The sequence below is a fragment of the Trifolium pratense genome, linkage group LG6 (genome assembly GCF_020283565.1).
Source record: "Trifolium pratense cultivar HEN17-A07 linkage group LG6, ARS_RC_1.1, whole genome shotgun sequence".
In the NCBI taxonomy this organism is placed as follows: domain Eukaryota; kingdom Viridiplantae; phylum Streptophyta; class Magnoliopsida; order Fabales; family Fabaceae; genus Trifolium; species Trifolium pratense.
Genome location: NC_060064.1, coordinates 46,030,036 through 46,053,304, shown reverse-complemented (window position 1 = coordinate 46,053,304; position 23,269 = coordinate 46,030,036). Strand labels below are relative to the sequence as shown.

The 23,269-nt window shown below is 34.6% G+C and overlaps 2 protein-coding genes, 1 long non-coding RNA gene and 1 pseudogene across 5 annotated transcripts; 2 read left to right on the top strand and 2 right to left on the bottom strand.

Annotated features, from left to right (window-relative positions):
• The first annotated feature begins 32 nt into the window (after nt 1–32).
• On the top strand, nt 33–6,888 carry LOC123889713 (PRA1 family protein A1-like). The gene is made up of 8 exons (XM_045939175.1): nt 33–356; nt 697–737; nt 854–932; nt 2,105–2,191; nt 2,268–2,356; nt 2,482–2,553; nt 2,639–2,768; nt 6,596–6,888. The coding sequence occupies exons 1-7, from the start codon at nt 199–201 to the stop codon at nt 2,740–2,742; spliced, it is 630 nt and encodes a 209-aa protein (XP_045795131.1). The 5' UTR covers nt 33–198; the 3' UTR covers nt 2,743–2,768; nt 6,596–6,888.
• Nucleotides 6,889–11,214: 4,326 nt separating this feature from the next.
• Nucleotides 11,215–11,998, top strand: LOC123889967. Its single transcript, XR_006802679.1, has 2 exons — nt 11,215–11,393; nt 11,487–11,998. It is a non-coding gene; the product is annotated as an uncharacterized LOC123889967 (long non-coding RNA).
• Nucleotides 11,999–13,414: 1,416 nt separating this feature from the next.
• LOC123892405 lies at nt 13,415–15,716 on the bottom strand (annotated as a pseudogene).
• Nucleotides 15,717–16,897: 1,181 nt separating this feature from the next.
• Nucleotides 16,898–20,790, bottom strand: LOC123890505 (dynamin-like protein ARC5). Of its 3 annotated transcripts, XM_045940127.1 has the most exons (8): nt 20,507–20,790; nt 19,380–19,431; nt 18,822–18,979; nt 18,615–18,738; nt 17,773–17,820; nt 17,569–17,637; nt 17,348–17,487; nt 16,898–17,066 (listed from the first exon to the last, which is right to left on the bottom strand). In XM_045940127.1, exons 2-7 carry the CDS (start codon nt 19,407–19,409, stop codon nt 17,362–17,364), a joined length of 555 nt encoding a protein of 184 aa, XP_045796083.1. In that variant the 5' UTR covers nt 19,410–19,431; nt 20,507–20,790; the 3' UTR covers nt 16,898–17,066; nt 17,348–17,361. The 3 variants fall into 3 exon arrangements, with proteins under 3 accessions (XP_045796083.1, XP_045796081.1, XP_045796080.1); XM_045940125.1 differs by lacking the exons at nt 16,898–17,066; nt 20,507–20,790 and adding an exon at nt 19,604–19,733 and having other exon boundaries at nt 17,092–17,487; XM_045940124.1 differs by lacking the exon at nt 16,898–17,066 and having other exon boundaries at nt 17,093–17,487.
• Between the last annotated feature and the right edge of the window lie 2,479 nt (nt 20,791–23,269).

Below are 23,269 nucleotides of genomic sequence, written 5' to 3'. Positions count from 1 at the left end.
ATATATATAAAAGTCAGAAATAAAACGCAATTACACTTTCTCCATCTCTTTTCTTCACTTCTTCACTTTCCTTTCTTATTTTCTTTCGTTTCTCTTTTCACGCGCCTCCTTTCAATTAATATTCTTTCCTTCCATTTTCAATCACTACACCATCGAAATTCGAAGTTTCTCTCTGAAATCAAACACACAGAGAGAAACATGGATTGGGGAAACGTAACCGCCGAAGATCTGATCGATGCTCTCCGCGAAGTTGATTGGTCATCGCCGCCACGTCCTCTCGCTGAATTCTTCTCTCGATTCACCGTTCCACGATCTTCTTCCAAATGGAACAGTCGTCTCAAATGCAATCTCTACTAGTACCGATTCCTCCTTCATCTACTCTCTTTCGTTTTCGATTTTCTTCCCCAATTTCAATTTCGATTTTCCTAATCTTTTTTAGGTTTTTTCTTGCATGAACTGATTTTTGTTTGATTTTGAACTTATTTTGAGTTTTTTACCATTTTTTGTCACTGTAGGTATCGGTTTAATCGGAAAATGGATTTGTTTTTATTTGACTTTGTATAGATGATTGCATGATTAATTTTTAATTGCGTAGTAATTGGGGAATTATTTGTTATTGTATTCTGAATTATTAATTTATCACTGTAAAGAAGTTTTAGGGTTTGGAAATAATGATGGTTATGATTGTATTTGCAGCTACAGGACGAACTACTTCCTTTTGATTGTTTCTGTTCTCAGTAAGTGAGCATGATATGTAGTATTTAATTATTTATTTAGATTTTATTTTTGTTTTCATATGTTGTGATGTGTGTTTTGCCTTGATTTCTTATCACCTATATGTTGAATTTTGTAGTATTGGGGTTTCTTCGGAGGCCGCTTGCTATTGTGGCCGCGCTTCTAACGGCACTCAGCATCGCTTTTCTTAATGACAGGTAAGTAGTGTTAGTATGTTACTGAAGCTTATTTCTTTTGATATTGATTAGGTTTGAAGGTGTTGTAATGTTGTGCAATATAAGTGTGCATATTTTGTATCAGTTTAGAACTTTAGGATTTTGATGCCAGTTTTCATGATGTTAATCTGATTTCTGTGCTTGTGCAACAAAGCTGACTTTTACTACAATTTTTAGGGAATCGGGGGAAACTTTTCCCTCCCCAAAATCACTTTGGATGGATGTACACATCTGGAAACAATAACATTTTTTGTGGTGTCCGGATGTGTACTTCCGGACAAATACAGTTTTTGTCACTTGTGTTCCGGAATCCTGTGTGGTTTTTCAGAAATGTGAGGGTGGGTAAAGTTGCTCCCCAATTTGTTTGCCTTTTTCTTGAACTGCAGGACCGACCCACACAATGAAACCTGTCATGTAACTAATAACTAAAATGATATGAATCACATGGTAGTTTTAATTCCAGCTGTGGACACGGCTTTTTGATGCATAATTTTTGTAATAGGGTAACAACTTGTTTTATTTCCACAAGGGGCGACACAGTATTTTTACCTTGATTCTTACAGGAAGTACAAGTTTTCCGTCTTTTAATAATGGGATGAGCAAAAACAAACTTACAAATATGTTTTAGTCTGGAGTATGGGAAAAGTATTTATGATGTAAAATGAAGAGCTTAGACTACAGTATTTTAGATTATGTACATTATATGTCTATTGGATTCAACTATATCAAAACCCTTTCTCGTGAGTTTGATATATCGATAATTTATGTTCTCTTACTAGTAATCTACTAGTTTTTTATTTAGAGAGGAAAAGTGTCGATGTAAAATCATTTATACATGGCTGTGATATTATCATGTTTACCAAAAAGAAGTCAAAAGAACTCCGACGGTTAATGACACAGTTGTTGAATACAATAATCTTCCTAAAAGTTATACTTAGATGACATGGGCTATTATTTAATTATGTATGGACGGATGATTTGCAAAATATTTTACTAATTTTTTTTTTGCCAAATCTAGGGAATGATGAGTATGAGAAGATTTGAAATATGAATTCTTCATTTAGTTTGTGACTGTCCCATTTTTATTATAATGAAAATGCTGAATTTTCCAATATTTATTCCACATCAATCTAATGGGTATGTTTTTTTTGCAGCTTTGCGGGTACCTTTAGTGAGAAGGTGACAAGAACAGTTAGACAATTTTCACCACATTTAGCTGCCAAAATGAGACCTCCGCTTACGTAAGCATGTTTGGTTGTTATTATATATGTGAATCTTTGGATTTTTCTGCATCTTTAGTAATTATTTCAATTCCAGGCCTGTTATTCGTGGACGTCCTTCAGCCAAGAGAGCAATTTATATTTGTGGTCGGCCGCGTTGGGTGTTTGTCTTGGTCTTTTCTTCTGGTAAATATAGTCTGTGAAACTGTTATTTTTTTTCGCCATGTTAATAATATTGGATGTTTGCCCAATCCCTGCTACATTTCCATTTTTTTTGACATCAGTGCCTCATTTACCCCTTTATTTTGCAGCAAGTTTCTTTCTTTGGTTTGTTTCGGCTGGTCTCCTGACTGTTTTATGGGCGCTTGCTATTGGTCTTCTTGGTAATTGCAGATTGGGAAATTTTAATCTTAATATTGTTTAACATTTTTGTTCTTGTTTTTAAATTGATTTTTCTTGCTTTTTCAGCTACCATCCTGCATGCAAGCTTTAGAACACCTAACCTGAAAGCACGTCTAAACACCTTCCGTGAAGAATTTCGTGCTGTATGGCGCAATTACAGCGAGCTGTAGGTCTCATTAAATTTGCTGGATCAGATGTGAGTGCTTTCTGCCATAGTTTATATAATCATATGCTGGATAATTTTCTTCGTAAGCACAAATTTGTAAAATACAACTGTAAATTGTAATGATTGAGAGTAGATATGTAAGTTATAGACTTTTAGAGTGATAAGCATCTGATTGAAACATACTAGTACCATTGTATTTGGCTCAAGGGAATTAGAAGCCAAAGGGGAGGGGAGTGGAGGTGGACAAAATGTCTTTTCCTTAATTTTGGATACCCTCTAATACTAGGATTTGAAAAGGAGAGAATTGAATTTAGAAATATTAAGTATACCGACTCAAATGTATTTTATGTAGAAATCCAAAACTACCCTTCACCTCAGACATCAATTCCACTGCGAAGTTCTAGGGACCACTCACCTTTGTCAATGCTATTGAACATTTTACATTGCTTAAGTTGCTTGGTACCCTCAACTACAACCATCACCTCTGTTTCTGGACAACCTTTACCCCTTCACCCCCTGTGCTGCTAGGCACCTTCCACCGTTCATTACAACTGGGCACCTTCCATTGCCTCTGCTGTTGCTTGGTATCCTCAACCACCACCACCACTCGACCTATAATGTTCATTGTTGCCACCACCACTTGGCACCCTCCACCACCACTACTGTTGTCTGACACCCTTCTCCATTTTCTGTTACCCTCCTTCATTCGCTACTGCTCTGTAGAACTGGGCATTTAATAATATTCACTATTACAAGGTTATAATAGTAAATTAGTTTTATTTTTTCCCCCTCCCCTCTTCTCCCTCTTAATTTCCTTTACCTCCTTTGAGCCCAGCACTGTTAAAGTTGCATATTTTCTATTATTGTATAATCTTAGTGGCCATCAATAAATCTCACTCTCAACTAATTGTTCTATCCAAAACTGAAGTTTTGCCAACAAGATACATATTGGAGGCCTTTTTCTTTTAAGCTTTTTCATGTGATAGACCTGTAGGCCATGCTTATTGTTAGAAGTCCCACATTGGCTAGTGATATGGCATAGATAGTCTTTATAAATGTAGTGCAAACCTCAACTCACAAGCTAGCTTTTGTGGTTGAGTATAGGCCTCATAAGTTCTAATACTTATACTAACTAGGAGATCAATGCAATGAGTAAGGGAGAGATACAAAATTGCTTCAAAAACAAGAAGGGAGAGATACAAAAATGAGAGCACTACTTATACCTAAGCAAAACCGAAAAGCAATATATTTGATCCATCACCAACCGTCTGTGACATCGGATTAGTCGGGTGACGGTTTGGACCGGCGGTTTGAGACGGTGAGGAAATCCAAAATAACAAAACAGGAGAAGTGAAAAATTACAGAGTAAAGACAATAAATAAGAATAAAAATCATAAACAATATAAAATGAGAAAACAATTAACTAAAAAAAAAGAGAAAACAAAGAAAAAGTTAGCAACCTGGACAGATCTAAACGATAGAAACTTGGCTAGATCTAAAGAAACTTGGCTAGATCTAAATAGATCAATAAAGCAAAAGGGAGGGATGTGTGTGATGCTGCCACAAAGACTCAAAGAGAGGGATTGGTGTAATACAAACATAGTTGTGGAAGCTTAGCCATTCAAAAAGAAAAAAAAGTTGTGTTAGCTTAGATCAGGATAGAGAGCAACAACAGTTCATGAGAGAGGTTGAGAACTTGAGATGTGGGAGCAGAGAGTAGATTAGAGAATGAGAATAGTTTTTCTACTTTGTGTAGAGGGAAGGATACAAACATAGAGAGAGAAAAACAAAGTGAGAGACAAAGACTTTTTAGTTTGTTCCCCTTAATAGAATACATCTAAAGCATCCATTTTATTTATGATCCCCATCATTTTTAATCTAACGGTCCTAGTTCGGTCGGGTGCGGTTTGTGACAAATTACATTTCCCACATCCAATCTCGACCATCTCAAACCACATGGAACTGGATCTTCCACCCGATGGGCTGACCTATGTTGTTAATATCAGATAGCGGCGCGTAGCGCCGACCCTCAAAAATGCTATAGCAGTATAGCGGGTAGCGCTGTAGCGGTATAGCGGCCATGTACAAATTAAACATAAATTCCAACAACATAAATACTAAAAAATAGAAAAATACACAAAATTAAAAGGACTTTCTTACATAATAATTATACTAAATATTGTCATTTACCATAAAAATAGGTTCTAAATAAAGACTATAACATTCCATGAAGTTCTAGAAGTACTCAAAATGACATCCCATTAAAATAAAACATAAACAAGTTCTAAAAGTAAACAAAATAATGACAAGCCATTAATCTAAAATGGTGAAGAGGAGATCGTTGAAGGAGAAGAATGATTTGGTGAAGGAGTCCATTGAAGGAGAAGAGCGTGAAGTATGTGAGAAAAGAAAAAAGAAACAACTCAAATAGAAAAGTAATCGGCTGATGTGATGTGAGGGTTACTTTATGATGTGCAGAAAAGTCCAAAATACCCCTCACTTTATGATTTATTTGCAAAATAAGGGTTTTTATCAATTTTTTCCATCCAAAACGCAAAAGCAGCCAAATAGCGCTACCGAACTGCTACGCCACCGCTATCACAACGCTATTATCCTGCAAATAGCAGCCGCTATTTCCGCTTTCTCTAAATAGCGGAAAGCGGCCTTATAGCATATCGGAGTGGTGGTCTGACGCCATGCTATAGCGCCACTATTAACATCATAGGGGCTGACAACCCGATTGAACCCACCCGCTCGCAAACTTTTCTATGCAGGTTTTCCGGATTCCGGGCGGGTCCGGATTTGCTGCTCAGCCCTAACTTATACAGAGGCAGAGATACAAAAAAGTGGCAAGTTATAGGACGGGTGGGAAAGTAAGTTCCATAAGAAATTGCAAAAATGAAATGGGACAAGAGGGGTTCTGCCAAATGAGAAATTAGGTTAGGGGAAGCTGAATTTGAGGAGATTAAACATGGGAAATCAACATAATAAGTGAATGGGGTGATATGGCTTGGGGGGGTGAAGGGGAGGTAAGAAAGATATAAGGTAATGAGAGTCTGGGGTATTATAACCTAAAAGCTGGCTAGTACAAGGGGATTGATTAAAGTGTCTTTGTTCTTTCAGCTTTCTTTTCCTTTCAAAAATTTTCAGAGCCTAAATTCTTCTGCAAGGACTTGAGCTGCCAGTTATTTCCTATTAATATTACTAATATTGTATGATATAGTTGTTTCCATTAATGTTATTTAGTTTTGTATCTTCAACTTTATGTGTTATAGTTTGTAAAACAAGCTCTACTTGATAAAATTCAGAGCAGTGTCTTATCAAGAAAGGAACTCAATTTCTCTGGGTTTTCACTCTTTTAGTTTCTAAGAATATTCAATATCTATCCTATGTTCTATGATTTTGCTTCTCCCATATGTTGGTTTTATGAATTTTTCGTTGGAAAAAGGGTTTATGAATTTTTTTGCAGTGAATAAGTGATAAATGACTTTTTGATCCATAAGAGAATCTGCATTTAAACTAAGTTGGAAGTGTGATTTTCTTTCCTTTTTGTATAATTGTATCCATCACTCTTCATTTCTGTTTTACTTCTCCACTGTAATTAGTCTAGTTGGTGACTGAAAGAGGGATCTGGTTTCACCAGTATGACTTTTTGGCTTATTCATGTGACTTTTGGCTTATGCTCTATTTATAGTGTCAATTTTTGGAGTACAATCGTGACACATTCTATTCTACCCTTTATTATCTAAATATCAGCATTCTACCATGTAGATTTGCAAATCTTGGTACCTCTTTTATAGCTGTTCATTAATGACAACACAAATTGCACAACTGATGTGGTATAAATGTTGTTTTAGGTATGCTGTATGCTGTGTCAGAAAAAAAAAAGGGTATGCTGTATGCTGCTTTTTAATGGGAGCAATTTCCTTTAACTGGATTGGAACTTTCCAGGGAGGCTGCCAACCGTCCAACAGATTGTAAATTTTCAGAATTGTGTTTTTGTAAAGCACACTGGTTTCATTGTTTATTATATCTTAGTGGAAAGCATTGGACTATTGATACATCATGTAACATAGGAATTGCCAACATACTAAATCTTAGAATTCTTAATTGCTATGTGAGAAATTGGTAAAGCAATTACTTTCAATTACTTTTATGGTTCTTATTTGTTGGTTTTTATTTCATTTTATTATACTTCGATACTGTGGTTTTGATTTTCGTTTTGGTGGATAGAACTTCAGTTCTTGCATTGCATGTGTTTATTGATTTGCATGTGATTTTGTTATGGATGCTGCTTCTTATGTTGTGCGAGCATATACAAGCTTATGTAAAACTGTTGAGTATGTCTGTTACTTCTTCTACGAGAAATCATATCATATATAAAATGAAAAAAGCCTGGAAGGTTCCATCCCTGAAAATACTAGGGGGTGCTCGGAAATGGTTGAATAGGAGGATCGCTATGACTCTAGCTCTTGGTAAATTTGCCGATCAAAATGATTTTTTTGATATTGTGGATGACTGGTAACGGAGGGATCGTTTTGTTTTGTTTTGTTTTGTTTTTGTGTGTTGGTCCGGTTTATTGTGCCTATTTTGTTGTGGGGGGTTGGTTCACAGGTACCACCTTTGTAGTTTCATGGTATACTCATGGATTGACAAGTTCCTATTTGGAAGGAGACTCTGCCACGTTTCTGGTGATATTTTTTTTGGCTGATTGTGGTGATATTATCTCAATCAAAGTTGCCATGCTCCACTCATATTAATGTGATATACAAGAGTATATTAATGATGTCACCACCACCAAATATCCTGTTATTATAGGTCTTAATAATGCTTTCATGATTTATATTATCCTCCTCTAAAGTCTTGGAAATTACAGTCTCTCAAAAGCATAATTATTCTTTAATTTAGTGATTTCACTAAATGCAATAAGAGTTTCATCATTAATTGAATAATGGCTGAATTAATTAAATTTAATTATATTTTCTTAGAATTAAATTTATTTAATATTTTATTTTATTTTTTTTTTGCAAAAAGGTCAAATGAATAATATATCTGTTAAAGCATAAGTAGTATATACCTGAAAAGCAATATTTTCTTAAGAAAATTAAAAATTAAAAAATTATTCAGTACTTTGTTCAATTAATAAATACATGTATTCTTGACAATATACACTAAATATATTTAAACTTTACTTTTTAAGTGAAAAAAGCATTAAAATACAAATAGTTGTGTATATTTATGTATTTTGAACAAGTAAATGCAATGCGAGACAATTCAGTATATGTTTGGAATCACGGTGAATATGTCAGAATTACGGTGATCTACTGTGATTTTGCAGAAGCTACAGAGTGTAGCTTTTGAAAAATCACAGTGAGTCACCGTAATTCTGACATAACCACAATAATACCAAACATAGGTGTAGGGTTTTGTCTTTGGCTGGTATTTGACATCGTAAAGCTTTTGATCAAAAGTTATATCGATCAATATTCTGTCCCACGATGAGTTTCACACATTTCAATGTATAACTTTTGCTGTTAATATATTTAATTGTATTATAGAAAAAATTACTCAAAAGTTGATATTTAGAAAATATTCATTGAAACATCAATCATCTTATATGTTAATATTTTTATTTATTAGTGGAAAGATATGATCATCCACATGAGCATAACTCAATTGGTAGAGATATTAAATTTTATATGTAGAGATGTAGTTTGAATCTAGAATCTTCCATTTATTCACATCAAAAGATGAATTTCTATCCATTAGACCGTGTCAATAAATTGTAGACCTCTAAAATCAAGTTTTACTCTTTTAAAAATAGAACTAAATATGTACACGATTTTTTTTCTTTTGACAAAAGTCATGACGTCGTAAAAAAAAAAAAAGAAGTCCTGATGTACTTCATCTTTATGAGTACACATTTATGCTTAACGCGTTTGGCCTTCAAAGGGACAATTGACAATTATAAAGAAAAAGGACAATGACAAGATTCCCTGCTGTAAGCATTTATGCCAAATCTAAAAAAAAGACTTCTATTAAGGAAAAAACCAAATGCTTATCAAAAAAAGAAAAGGAAAAAACCAAATAAATTTATTACTATTTGCTTTACCCTTTAAAGGATTATAAGAGTTTGTACTCCTTTTGAGGAGCGTGGTTTAGGTTTGAGATCTTTAGCTGTTCTTAATGAAGCAGCTAATTTAAAGCTTTGTTGGGATTTATTGCATTCTCAAGAGGATTGGTCTCTTATTCTGAAAAATAGGGTCTTAAGAAATGACAATGTTGTGAAATATCATGTGTATTCTTCCTTATGGAGCAGTATAAAGCAAGAAGTTTCTGTTATTCTAGATAATTCGAGCTGGAAGGTTGGCTCTGGTACAAGTATCAAGCTTTGGACTGATGTTTGGTGTGGGAATGTATTGACTGACACCTTAAATATTCACTCTAATACTTTGTTTTGGCTTCCTAGCCTTGTCAGTGATATTATTCATAATCAGCAATGGAATATTCCCCAATACTTGGACTTTATGTTCCCTTCTCTCAAGACTCTTGTTCAACAAATTACCCTCCCAGTGGAACCTCTGTCTGATGAACTGGTTTGGAAAGGCTCTGTTAGTGGTTTGCTATCTCTTAAGGATGCTTATGACTTTAAGAGACATCATTTTCCTATTCTTCCTTGGGCTAAGGTTATTTGGTGTAAGGACATCCCTCCTTCCAAATCTCTTCTTGCTTGGAGAATAATGCTAGGCAAAGTGTCAACTGATGACAAGCTTTCTGAACGCGGTTGCAATCTTCCCTCTATGTGCTCATTATGCTATTGCCACTGTGAAACCATGTTCCATCTTTTCTTTGAATGCAGATTTGCCTTTAGCTTATGGCGCTGGCTTGCCACAGTTCTGGACACAACCCTTCATTTCCAATCATTGGAGGACATCTGGACGTTGTGTGATAGAGCTATTTCTCCTCAGTGTAAAGTAGTGATCAAAGCTGCCATCATCAATATTTTGTATGCAATCTGGATAGCTCGAAACAATGCTAGATTTAACAGCTGCAGACCAAATTGGATGTCTTCTTTATCTTGGATATCTGCTAACATCACTCTTACTGGTAACCAAACAAATCTTACTTCTTCGACTTCTATCAGAGATTTTTCAATTCTCAAAGCTTTCTTGGTTATCATCCACCCTCCTAAGCCATCTTTCTTGAAAGAGATTATATGGCAACCTCCTCCATCTCAGTGGATCAAATGCAACATAGATGGCGCTTCTACTCCTCTTGCATCAGCATGCGGTGGGATTTTTAGAAACAACTCTGCAGAATTTATTTGTTGTTTTGCAGTTAATCTTGCTTAGGGATGGCAGAAAAACCCAAACCCGTGAGACCCACCCGAACCCAAACCCAAGTCAACAGGCGAAACCTGAATTGACTGGGTTTGGGTTTGGGTTTGGGTGACACCCGAAAATATGGGTGTGAGTTTGGTATCACTCAAACCCACACCCGAAACCCATACACCCACCCGAAACATGTTAAAATTACCTAAATACCCCCCCATATATATATAAGTGTAAAAGTAAAATTAGGTTTTTCACAAACCACAAACCAAAATTGTGTTTGAATTTTGCTTGAAAGTTGGAAGAACTTAATTTTGGTTTAGTTGTAATTTAATTTTTTGAAAGACTATTTTGTAATTTTAAATTCCCTTGTAATTTTAAACCTATGTTTTTGCTAAGTGATTGATAATATGTTTAAATTCCATTGTTTTTGCTTAAATTTACCTTGTTTTGCTTAAATTTGCAAAGTAGTACAAAATGCGTTGTGGGTTTGGGTTTGGGTGTAAATAACCCGAACCCAATGGGTGTGGGCGTGGATGTGGTTTTGTCACCCGAACAGATTTGGGTTTGGGTTTGGGTTTGGGTGTTGATTTCGGGTGTGGGTTTGGTATCACTCAAACCCGCACCCGTGGGCGCCCGTTGCCATCCCTAATCTTGCTTTGTCCTCGGCGTTTCATGCTGAACTTTGTGGCCTCATGTCAGCTATTGAAATTGCAGACTCTAGAGGATGGAATAACGTATGGATTGAGACAGATTCCATGCTTGTAGTAATGTCCTACAAGTCTCCTAATATGGTGCCTTGGCCTTTAAGAAGTCGTTGGTACAATTGCATGGTGGCTTCTAGGCGTATGAATATCATTGTTTCTCATATTTTTAGGGAGGGGAATCAGTGTGCTGATGGTTTAGCAAATTTGGGCTTATCTTTAAACAGACTTACTGTATGGTGTGAGCTTCCTCATCAAATTAAGGAAAGTTTTAATTGTAATAGACTTGGTAAATCCTTTTTTAGGGTTGTACATGGTTAGAGAGGTTTTTGGCCTAGTCCCCCTCCTTCTTTTTGTAACTCTTTCCTCATCTTATTATATATATATTTTGAGGTAGTGACCCTTTGCTACTCCTCTTTTTTTTTTTTTTTTTTAAAAAAAAAGGATTATAAGAGTTGGAAGAGCATTAGTATTGCTAAGGTGTGACCATAAAAATCACAGGTTGGCCCCATGTTTTTTTGCACTCTTTCAAGCTCACACCCCATGTGCTACGCCAATCCATATATCTCACAAACACTTCTCATAATCCCAATTGATACCAATATTCTCATTCTCTAAAGGTTAAAGATATATCATATAGTATTATTCATACCACCCTTTGGTGATTTCAATTCTTAATACTCATAATTAATTATGGTATATATATATTATAGGTCATGAAAGGAGTTGAAGATCAAAGGAAGGGACAAAGGGGAATATATATGTAAAAAGAAAAATAATGGAGAATTACTTGAGATGGGTACAAGCTTTGGCTACGGCATGGGGATTCATGTTGTTGGTGGGTCTTTTATGTTGTTGTCTAAGCACCAAACCTCGACAAGATGGCGATGTTAACTCCGGTAGCGGCGGTTGCACTTGTGATGGTGGTGGCCATGGTTGTGTATGATGTTTATAAATTATAACTATTCAATCATCATATGCTAACATGAGAGGGTTATTAATTCAATTCCAGCTGTTTTTTGGGATGGTGGGTTATTAATCCATTAGGTTGGGGGTATACTTCATGTACATATTTTTATTGATTTATTTTTTATAAAAATATAGATTTGTTATAGTATTGAATATGTTCATAATCATGGGAGGATTCCCAGATAATTTAGTAATTTGGATTATAAATAGAGGGTTGTAGATAGATATATGCAAAAATTATTGTTAATGTTCTATTTTTTTTAAGTCTTGTATTTCTGTTGTCAGTTTTTTGTTACGGTCGACTACAGATCGTTAGATTTACAGAGAGAAAACATGTAGGCGACTATACTGTAAAATCGACGATAGAGAATCCATTTTATTTTTTTCTAATTTTTTCCCACCTTTTCTATAAATTGGTGCTCATTCTAAGAAGCTTGTAATGAATTTAGTTTAATTAGAATGAATTAATTAAATTTATACCTTATATAGGAATCCAATCAATCCATCTTTGCTTGACAGTTTGGAACGAGCATTTTCTTTGCTCTTTGTAATCAGCCATACGTTATAGCTTAGGTAGAGAATCGAATAACTTAATTACATTAAGGCTAAAAAAAATTTCAACGAGGGGAATGATGGTTAGGTAACTTCATGGGATGGTTTTACCTCTTACTATCATTGAGATCAAGCATATCCCAAAATAAACACTTAGCAATATCTTAAAAGCTGATGTCACTTTAATCTTCTTTTTTTGGACAAATGAAAAACCAATTAAATTAAAATATATAAAATAATTATATATGAACAAAAGATAGACGGACAACAAGCTTTGCCGCAAATCCTTTTTGAATAGAAAAATCCAATCTTTGAAAAACTACATTCCTAGACCTAGGCATCATGACATTACAATGCATGACCGTTTGAACTCTTTTCAAAAGGATTACAGCCTCTGGTGTTAGAAATCCAAAAGTATCGAGTGCAAATATTATAAAAACGTGTTGGTTGTCACAACATGGTTTCTCAAATTTGGCCATTTTGCAAATCATGGGGGTAGTTGATGTAAACAAGGTGGAGATTATTGAATAATAAAGAGAATGAAGATACATGCATAGAAGAAGGTCCAACACTCCACATAGAGGAGGAACATGGTGGTCCAAGCTAACTTGTACTACAAGCTATCCTAGCCCTAAGCTTACACTTTCTGTTATAACAGTTTTGATGCTGTTAGAATGTAGTTAGGATTCAGTTAGCATAGCTGGTTTTAATTCCATACATTAGGCATAGATTTGTTATCATGCACACTACTTCGAACAACTATATATCCAAGTCTACAATTATATCATTTCAGTTGTTGAAATAATGAGAACTTTATCTTCTTTTTCTCATTTTCATCTCTATTCACAATTCTCAACATGGTATGAGAGAGCTTCAATTCCGCTTTCATGGCTCCACGAAATTATGCCATTTCAGGAACCTCTGCTTCAGCTCCTGCAGATCCTCAACTTGATCAATCAGTTTGCAGCAACAAAGCTTAAATCAAAATCTAAGCGTGTCTATTTTTCATCGAGAGTTGAGATGTGAGAGTTGTTAAGACTAATCACTGTTTTAACTTTTACTACACAAAATCAACAAGTTTCATGCTAAATATGCAGTAGAACATAATAAGTCCCCTGCTCTGTATGCTAATTATTTATGATGCACAAAGTCATAAGGGGAAGCAAAAAATGTAAGTTGACAATTAGGAGGAGGAGTTATCTTTCTCAATGATGGCCTTATAAATACCATTGAATCAACAACATTAGCAGCCACTTTCCTGCAACCTTGCAAATTTATCTCTCTCAGTTGTGTGCATTTTTCTACTACTTGCATCACTCCCTCCTCTTTGACATTATCACAATTACTCAAGTCAAGTTGCAGCAGTCCAAAACAACTTTTTGAAATTATGTAGAGTGAACTATCACAAATTTCAGAGTTTGACAAGTTCAAATGTCTAATTTTACGACATTTCCTTAGAACTTGACCGATACAATATTCAGATATCTTAGTGCAAGAGTTCAAATCCAAGAGCTGTAAATTGGGGAAGATGAAAGGGAAGGTCTTGATGATATCATCCCTCAACCATGAGTTGTAAGCTAAATGGAGTGACTTTAATTGAGGGTAGACACCAAAATCCATCGATGAATCAGAATTCTCTATAATCCCACTCCCAATATTTTCCATTTTGATCTCACTAAGTAAAGGACAATTCCTAATGAGTGCAAACAAGGCTAATTTTGTGAGGTTATCACATCGGCTAAGGTTTATGGACACCAAATTACCCATAAACAAAGACAATTTAATAACATGTTGATCATTCAAAAAATCAGTTCGACTAAGATCCAAATGTTGTATATGTTGACACTTGGATAACAAAGAACCACAAAGAACCAATTCCAGCAACCAGCATAACTATAGCCGCCGCAATATTGAAGAACAAGTCTTCTCAATGGTAGGTCTTCTGTTGCAATAGAGGAAAGCAACTCATCCGAAATACATGAATCCGACAAATCAAGATAAGTTAAGCCCTTCAAATCCACCAACGAGTCAATGATGTTTCCATTGGACTTCAAACTAATGGAGAGAGATGTCAAAGATGGTCTCTCACGGATGGCAGAAGCAATGCCATCTGGAGTTAATAATATGCAGTTAAACATCACAATTTCTTCAAGAAACTCACAATTCTTACACAAGTTCAAAAGAAAGGAGTCGTTTATTCTCGAATAATAACCATAACGGCAGCCAGAGAGATTAATCTTACGAAGTTTAGGAAGCGCCATTAACATATTGAAGATAGCCATTACCCATTTTTTGCTGCAGATGAAATTCTTCAAGCAAAGGGAAACAATTAGAGATAAGATCAAAATGTTTTTCATCGCAAGAAACAATGTTGGACCATGTGAGAGAGGTTAAAGTTGTAATCTTTTTGGACAAAACTCGTAACCCTTTTGCGGGGAATTTGTTAATGTCGGAGAGTTTGAGTGATTTGAGTTTGAATGGAAATTTTGAAATTTGGCAGAGAAGGTCGTTAACGTCACCTAAGACACTTTTGATATGGATGGAGGTGAGGTTGGGGAACCTGTGGCATAGAGTCTGTATATAAGGGAGTGTTGGGGTGACGATAGTTAAAGAAGATCGAAGACGGTTGGTGATGGAGAGTAACTGTTTGGAAACTAGGGAAAGAGATTTTAAGTAGTGGAGGTTGTCGTCATCGTCGTCGAGGAGGAATGTGCAGATTGATTCCCAACAATCATCTGGTAATTAAATGTAAATGATAGAATATGCATTCATGTACAATATAAAATATATGCATTCATGTACAAAGATATTTCCATATTCTATCTATCTATCAAATGTTTCCATATTCTATCAGTAAAGAAGAAGAAGATTTGAGAGAATTTCTTGTTGTTCTCTTCCTTTTCATTGTGGAGAAATTCTTCCGGTGTTGGAGTTTTACTGTCGCACAGGATTTGAGATTTGAAATCTACTTAAAAGATTTTAAATATTGCTAAAAAAAAAGATTTAAAAAAAAACAATATATTAAAAGATTTGTTATCTACTTAAAATATTTTTTAAAAAATATATATTAAAAGTAATCTTACATTAATATATTAAAAGTAAAGTATCTAATTTATTCTCATTAATTTTAATAATAGTTCAAATCTACTAAACTTAAATGTAATATTAACTCTGTGCTTCAAAAAAAAAAAGTAATTCTAACTTTTTTTTTTAATCAGAAAGTAATTCTAACTTGGCTTAAATGCAGTTTTGGTCCCCCTATTTTCAATATTTTAAAGTTTTAGTCCCATATTTTAAAAACAAACTATTTCAATTTTTTTAAATTTTTGATCCCCCGCCCTATTTTTGAGTCAATTTTGTTGATGTGGGCAACTCTCTTGTGACGTGGCAGATGTCACATGGACACAACAATTACATGTCATTATTTTTTTATTTTAATTTCAATAAAATATATTACAATATATTTTTATTGATAAAATAATAAATTAAATTATAATATTTGTTAAAACAAAATAATCCTTATACCGTAAGAAAAAAACCCTAAATCCCATGGGCGCATATCTTGTGCCCCTAGCTAAATTAATTTCATTCTTCTTGCTGCAAAAAAATATTGTTCTCCCTCATTGAGTTTATATCTCTGTTCCATTGTTTCCGTACGTTTTTGGTTTTACCCTTTTAACCAAATTAATAAATTAAAGCTTCTTTATAATAATTTGTGTTTCCTTTATAAAGATGGATTTTTTATATTTTGCTCCTACTTACTTGAATTAAAATTTGTCAAGTTCTGCCATGATAATCTGGGTAATCTCTTTGTTCCTCAATAGGAACATGATACACAATTTTGTTTTACGATAGCTTTTTATATGTGAATGTTTATGGAGGAGAAAAACTTAATTGATGGATGGAGAAGTAAGGATCGATTAGGGAGAACATGGAGGGGAGAATATTGGTTTTGGAAAGATGGATTCAATTTGAAATTCATAGATTCAATATTATTTTATTTTTGAAGCAGGATTCAATTTTTATACGTAACATAAAGAATAATTACATGTATAACGTGTTTTATTAAAATTAAAATAAAGAATAATTACATGTATAATTGTTGTGTTCATGTGGCATCTACCATGTCATAAGTGACTTGGCCACGTCATCAAAATTGACTCAAAAGTAAGGTGGGGGATCAAAAGTAATAAAAAATTGAAATAGGGAGACCAAAAAGTTGGTTTTCAAAATAGCACTACAAGAAAAAGGAAAAGCAGCGGCAGCTAACTTTGGCAAGCGGCGACGGTTTTGAACTGCCCCTATTTGATTTTGCGGCGGTTTTCCAAGCGTCGCTGTTTTCGGCGTCGCTAGGTCCTTCAGCGGCGGTTTTAGCAACCGCTGGAATAACCGTCGGTACGGTATTTAGCGGCGGTTCTGTATGTTTGGCGGCGGTTTTTACTGAATTTTTTTTTAAAAAAATATTGAACTAATAGCGGCGGTTCCAAACCGCCGCAAATTTTAAAATGTTTTTAAAAAAAAATCCCAACAATAAATTGGGTATTTATTTACTCAATTCTTTTTCCTTTATATATATATATATATATATATATATATATGAAGATCACTACTGGTTTGTCCAATAAACACTAGCATAACTACTACAAGATACATAAGCATCAACCTCAAAGACTCAATAGCCTTTTGGAACATAAGAACAACGAGAACTATAGTCAATGCTCTCTTTGCTTACAAAAAAAAAGTCAATACTCTTAGAAATTGTGTTCTAAAACCTGAAAATCAAGTCATGGTAAAAGTGAAGTTAGATAAATTCTAGAACATCTTGCAGTTAGGACTTAGGATGTGTAAACAAGTAATTTCTACAGAACTAACTATTAGTAAATGCATGGCTCACTAACTCTAATATAATTAATTTCTTCTTAAAAAAAAAAAAAAAATAATTCATTTCATCACAATATAGAGATAAATAGCCATACTGTTGAGGTCACGGAAAAATTGATTGAATATAAATTCCTAAATTGTTATGGTGTGATGCTGGAACACATAGACATACCATTCTCCTAATTCCTAAACATAACCATTTGGCTTTGGCCCTTTAGCATTTCTTCTCTTATCGTCAGCATCGTAATGTACCAAGGCAGCTTCCAAATTCTTATCGTCAACATCGTAATGTATCAAGGCAGCTTCCAAAGCCTGCACACCAAAATATGTACTTTACTTTTAATCCTCCATAAGATGCAACAAACATGGTCAAATGAATTATGTGGAGCTCGCCTGGTGCATTTGATGGACAACAAGGGAAACCGGGTGCCGCAGGTCTGACTGTGCAGATACCTTTATTTCCTAGGATTAAGCAAATAAAAATAGGAACACTTAGTTACTACCAATAAAACTAATGATAGTGTCCATATAATGACAGAATAAAACAAACTTCATTCAACTGATGAATACTAGTAGAGGCTTCTACTAAATACATACCTCAAGTTTGGTATCTATTTGTGATATGACATCTTTCAGTCTTCTGGCCTGCATTTTATTGTCAAGTGAACAAGGCTTCAAATAGAATAAAATGCAATTCATAAAATTTCTCAATGAAACTTTTTCAAACTATCTGCAATATACTGGAAATATGATGCATATGGCCACGAATGGCATATAGCAGTAAGAAAAAATATATATATCAAATGAAATGTTGGTATCAGACACATGATAGGAGGTCAGACACATGATATGAAATAAAAATAAAAATAGTAAGCAGACAATCAAGAGTACCGATATTTTTGACATGCAGGTCAATATGATTCACCCAAAACTAAAATGAAGCTAATGATGTTTTTGTTGTTATTTCATTCATTCAGTTATTTTTTAGAGAAAAAAACAAGGCTCGTGATTTCATTCGACATGTGGAAAGAAACTAAGCAATTGAAGGCAAACAATGGTTAACTTTTCATTGAATGATTTTTCAGTAGATTCTGCAAAGTTGTCGAAGGCAGAGGCAACAGATCTGAGGAACACCTGATGGCCACTTAGATACTCACAATCTTTCTGTCAAAACCAAAATGCATAAATAAATACAGTAAGTTTAGAAAAAAGACAAATAATTGCATGAAGGACAACATACGCGCCATTACTAACTTGTACATAAATTCAACTTGATTATTAAGCATAGATTGGCAACTGCGAAGAATCAAACTCTACACCATTTTTTCATAAAGGCCCTCGATGCAAGTCAAGAACCATTTATCTCAAAATATTAAGCAATTAGCTGAAAACTCAAAAATAGTTTATATATCACAAATGAATAAAGAGAGAGTACGTACCTGAAGAAGATAAAAAGAAATTGGGAGCAATCTCTTAAGTATATGCAACAATCTAGACCCCAACTGATGAAGAAAGGGTTCAAATGTGTCATGAGCCTTTGGAACAGCAATTACACAAGCAGTCCTGGTTGGTCCAAATAAAAATTATTTTAATATTCGAAAGTGAGTAATACTACGAGAATGAGTAAATAGAACACACATAATTACCTAGAGTAGTTTGTCCCATCATGAATGTCTTCAACTCCGCAAGCATTTACAATTTCTTCCCGAGATATTGGAGGGCACTTGATTCCTCCAAATACAAAACGAAATTCAGCCATGCCCGAATGATATTGTGAACCACCATAAAGACGCATCCCTGCATTCTACATAGAAGGATAAGCCAGACTATCAAATGTTTGCTTACCGATATTCTGAAAATACTTCAAAAGCTTACCGCACAAATATAAAAAATCACATGAAAATGGTAATTACAGACATAAGTCAAACAAAATCATCAACTAAAAGAAAAAATTGGAAATTATAAATAATTTTTTAAAAGGGAAGATAACCAGAAACAAAACATAAAGATCATTAAGGAATATATCTACGAAGAAGAAACTAGAAAGAGTAATATTGCTTGTGAATGTGTAACTTGTGTGATGAAGAAATTTCTTCCAGTTGCATACATGATATGTATTCTACATCCAATAACAAGGAGTATTCAACCAGGAAAATATGGTAACCAGAAATCCAGAAGAAATCCAATTTGAAAAAAGTGCTTACCTTTGCATCTAATGTTGAAAAATCCCTCATCACTATAACGTGCACAAAGAACCTGAAAAAATTACAATTTCTAATTAAACAACCAATGTTTTTATGATGCAATAACCATAAAATATATCATTAAAGCCACCACAAAATGATACTGCTGGAAAATCAAAAGACTTGCCATCAAGCATTTAGGAAGAACCTAAGACAAACAAAGAATTGAACATCTATTAACTTACAACAAGAAACCGAAACATGCTCAAGATATGAAAACAAAAAGCCTCGAAAGAAGCAGTTTTCATCTCCCCGAGTACGCCGAATGGCAGCATATTGCTGATCAAGCACCTTGATTTTCTCCAATAAGATAGGACTGCCCGATTGATATTCAGCAGCCAAGCTAGATAGCGGTTCCTTGTCACCAACAAATGGAAATTTCTTGGCTTCATCATCCTGAATAGAAAATTGCTGCTGCATTACATCATCATCCTCAAAATTGCCCCAACAAGATTCTGGACCAGCCTCATACTCAACTTCCCCATCATCCAAAGCTGGTTCTTTATTCCGCATTTTTCTTCTTAAACCAATTCAAATTTCAATCTTTTTTAGAACAATCAACAATCTATTCAAGAACTAAACAACCATTTCGAAGCTGAAGATTGAAATGAGTGTGGCGAGAGTGAGTGAGGTGGAAGAGCAGCAATACTGAACACGAATCCCTAAATTCTCGAAATTCTTTTAATCAAATTAATGTTGTTGTTATTATAGCTTAAAAATAAAACAACAATTGAAACCAAATTGAACACAATACAACCGAACTCAAAACCCCAACTAAAAAAAGTATTCATAATCAAACAAAAATTTATTCATATTTCAAAATATATCACTCCTCAATACCATTGAAATCAAAAACCAAACAAAACAATTAACCCAAAAAACCATGAGTAAAACCCTAAAATGAAGAATACAGTAATTGAACACATAAACTTCAAATCCTAAATCATCATAATCAAAGTGTCAAGAATTTAACAAGAGAAAACCATGAAATTGTGAGATACATGCAGAAATTGCAACATACAGAGAGAGAGAGAGAGAGAGAGAGAGAGAGACAGAGACAGAGACAGAGAGGGGAGGGGGGGTGAAACCTGCAAGGAGAAGCTACGGCGGCGATGATTATGAGATAAACTATGGTGGTGATGAGAAGCTACGGAGCGAGAGTGAAATTTCGATTTGGGGAGGTAAGGGTGAAACTCTGCGAGAGAGTGAAAATTTTGATTGAAAAATCAAATTAAGTAGGGAAAATAAGGAAGATTCTATTAAGAATGCAGTGGCAGTTCGAACCGCCGGAGTAACTGCTGGTTTAATGGGAAGCGGCGGCAGTTACTGTTCATCTGCCTCAGTATGACTGTCGCTATATTCTATTTTTCTTGTAGTGTAGGGAGACTAAAATTTCAATATATTGAAAATAGGAGGACCAAAACTGCATTTATGCCTTCTAACTTTAAAGATATGAAAGTTAACATATAAGAATTTTTTTATTAAAAAAATATCAAAGACGATTTACGACTATGCCAACGGAAAGGAAGTTTGATGACCTCGAACAGATGATTTCACGTGTTCATGATTTTGTATAAAAATTATGATTCTTTCCTGAGCACGTTCAAAGAATGTTGTGCACAATGGCCCGTGTTCGCTACATATGTTGAGGGTACATTACTGGTGCCAGTCTAGGAGCAATTTGTGACGGCTTGGAGTGATTGCGTCATGCATTTGGTAATCCCACCACAAATAGGGTCATGTCATCTCATTCCCGTTTGAAAAAATATCTGATGAACGGTTTGAGTGACATATGCAAAAACTGAGAATGGATGGATAACATGCTCACAAATATGTTTACTGAGTTGCAGAAGGACTTTCAATAGAACATTATTTTTAAAGATGATATAGATTAACGAGAATGGTGTTGTCTGAACTACAAGGAAATATTTCTAGAGAAATACTCCCTCCGTCCCAAAATATAAGCAAAAGTTGGTTAACTAAAGAGAATGTATTTGATACAAATCGTTAACCAAATTCATCAATTTTCTTTGACTCACTTTTGCTTATATTTTGGGACGGAGGGAGTAGTGCTTTACTTAGCGGATGAGGTTGGTCGGATGGGCTCGGTTGGAATGGATAAAGCAAAGTGCAGAAGTCCGTTAATGTCAACAATAGGGTTGTCGTGCGCGTGCTCACTGGCCAAGACGATTAAGGAAGGTAACCAATTAGTTTGGCTGTCATTGAAAATGGTTGAAATTTGACACCGATGATTTATGTAAGAAAGAAGATGTCGATTTATCCCTTGCCAGAATGAGAAATTTTAAACGTATATATAAAAAATCATTTTTCTGGTAATGTTAATGTTGCTCTGGAATGTTTATTTGGTGGCTATGAATTTATTTGAGTTTGTGAGGATAACAAGATTTATACCATATAGGAAACCAATCAATCCTTCCTGATTGAATTGTTAAAAAAGATTAAAAAGTTGAAAAAGGTTCATTATTTAACATGTTTTTCCCATCAACAGAGTGTTTAAGTAGATTAAGCCACAGTCATTGTAGTTGCCTTTGTTCCATCAGTTTGGAGCAACAAAGCTAAATCAAAATCTAAGCATGTCTATTTTTCATCAAGCGTTGAGATGTGAGAGTTGTTAAGACTAATCACAGTTTTAACTTTTACTTAACAAAATCAACAAGTTTCATGCTAAATATGCAGCTCTTATTGTGGTTTTATACACAGCTCTTATTGTGCTTCCAATCAAGGTTTTAAATAGCGGTCGCGGTCACGGTCGCGGTCGCGTCAAGGATTTCGCGATTTCGGCTGTTACGGCTGTTGCGTTATGAGATACGGTCATCGCGGTGTGAATAAATCACAATATCGCACAAATCTTATTAAAATTATTTGTACTATGATACATGTATAACAACTTAAATATATGAGATAAATGTAAAGTTTTGAACTTGGAAAGAGTTAAAAAGATATAACACTTTATAATTTATGTTCATATTTGTATTAAAAATGCGATTTTTATGCATTTCTATTGGAAAAAATAGAAATCTCTATCTATTAGCATTTTGTCGCGGCCGTATTGCGTTTCTTTGCGGCTGTATCGGTGTTTCGTCACGGCCGTAACGGCGTTTCGGCGTGATTTTTTTTCACCATATAAAAACGGTGAAAAACGGTAACGCTAGGCCCCAATACCTTTTTGTCGCGGCTGTTTTCGCGGTAACGGACCTTTATTTAAAACCTTGCTTCCGATAAATCTTACTGCAAATTAAGTACACTGTCCAATAAGAAAATAAATGTAATTTTAAACTTTGTATAACACCAAAGTGCTTGGCATTACATTGTGCCATTATATAAAAATCTAACCATTCACAATTACAAGGGCAATTACCATGCACAAAGTCATAAGCGAAAGCAAAAAATGTAAGTTGACAATTTAAAAGAAAAAATCTCACAAAAGTAACTTCTAAAACATACATTTTGCTTATGTAAAAAAAAAAAAACTTTTGCTTACTTTTTAGAGTTCAAAGTACACCAGATCACTCTCCCAGAGTTTGAACAAAGCATCCATGGCATAAAAAATGTTTCATCCTGCTTTCACTACACCGATAATTAGGAGGAGGAGTTATCTCTCTCAATTGTGTGCAGTTTTCTACTACTTGCATCACTCCCTGCTCTGTGACATTAGAACAATTACTCAAGTCAAGGTGCAGCAGCCCAAAACAACATTTTGAAATCATGTAGAGTGAACTGTCATCAATTCCAGACTTTGACAAGTCCAAAACCTCCAACGTCAAAACAAAGTTAACTCTAGGTGGCTTCAGTTCTGATAAGTTCAAATGTCTAATTTTACAGCATCTCCT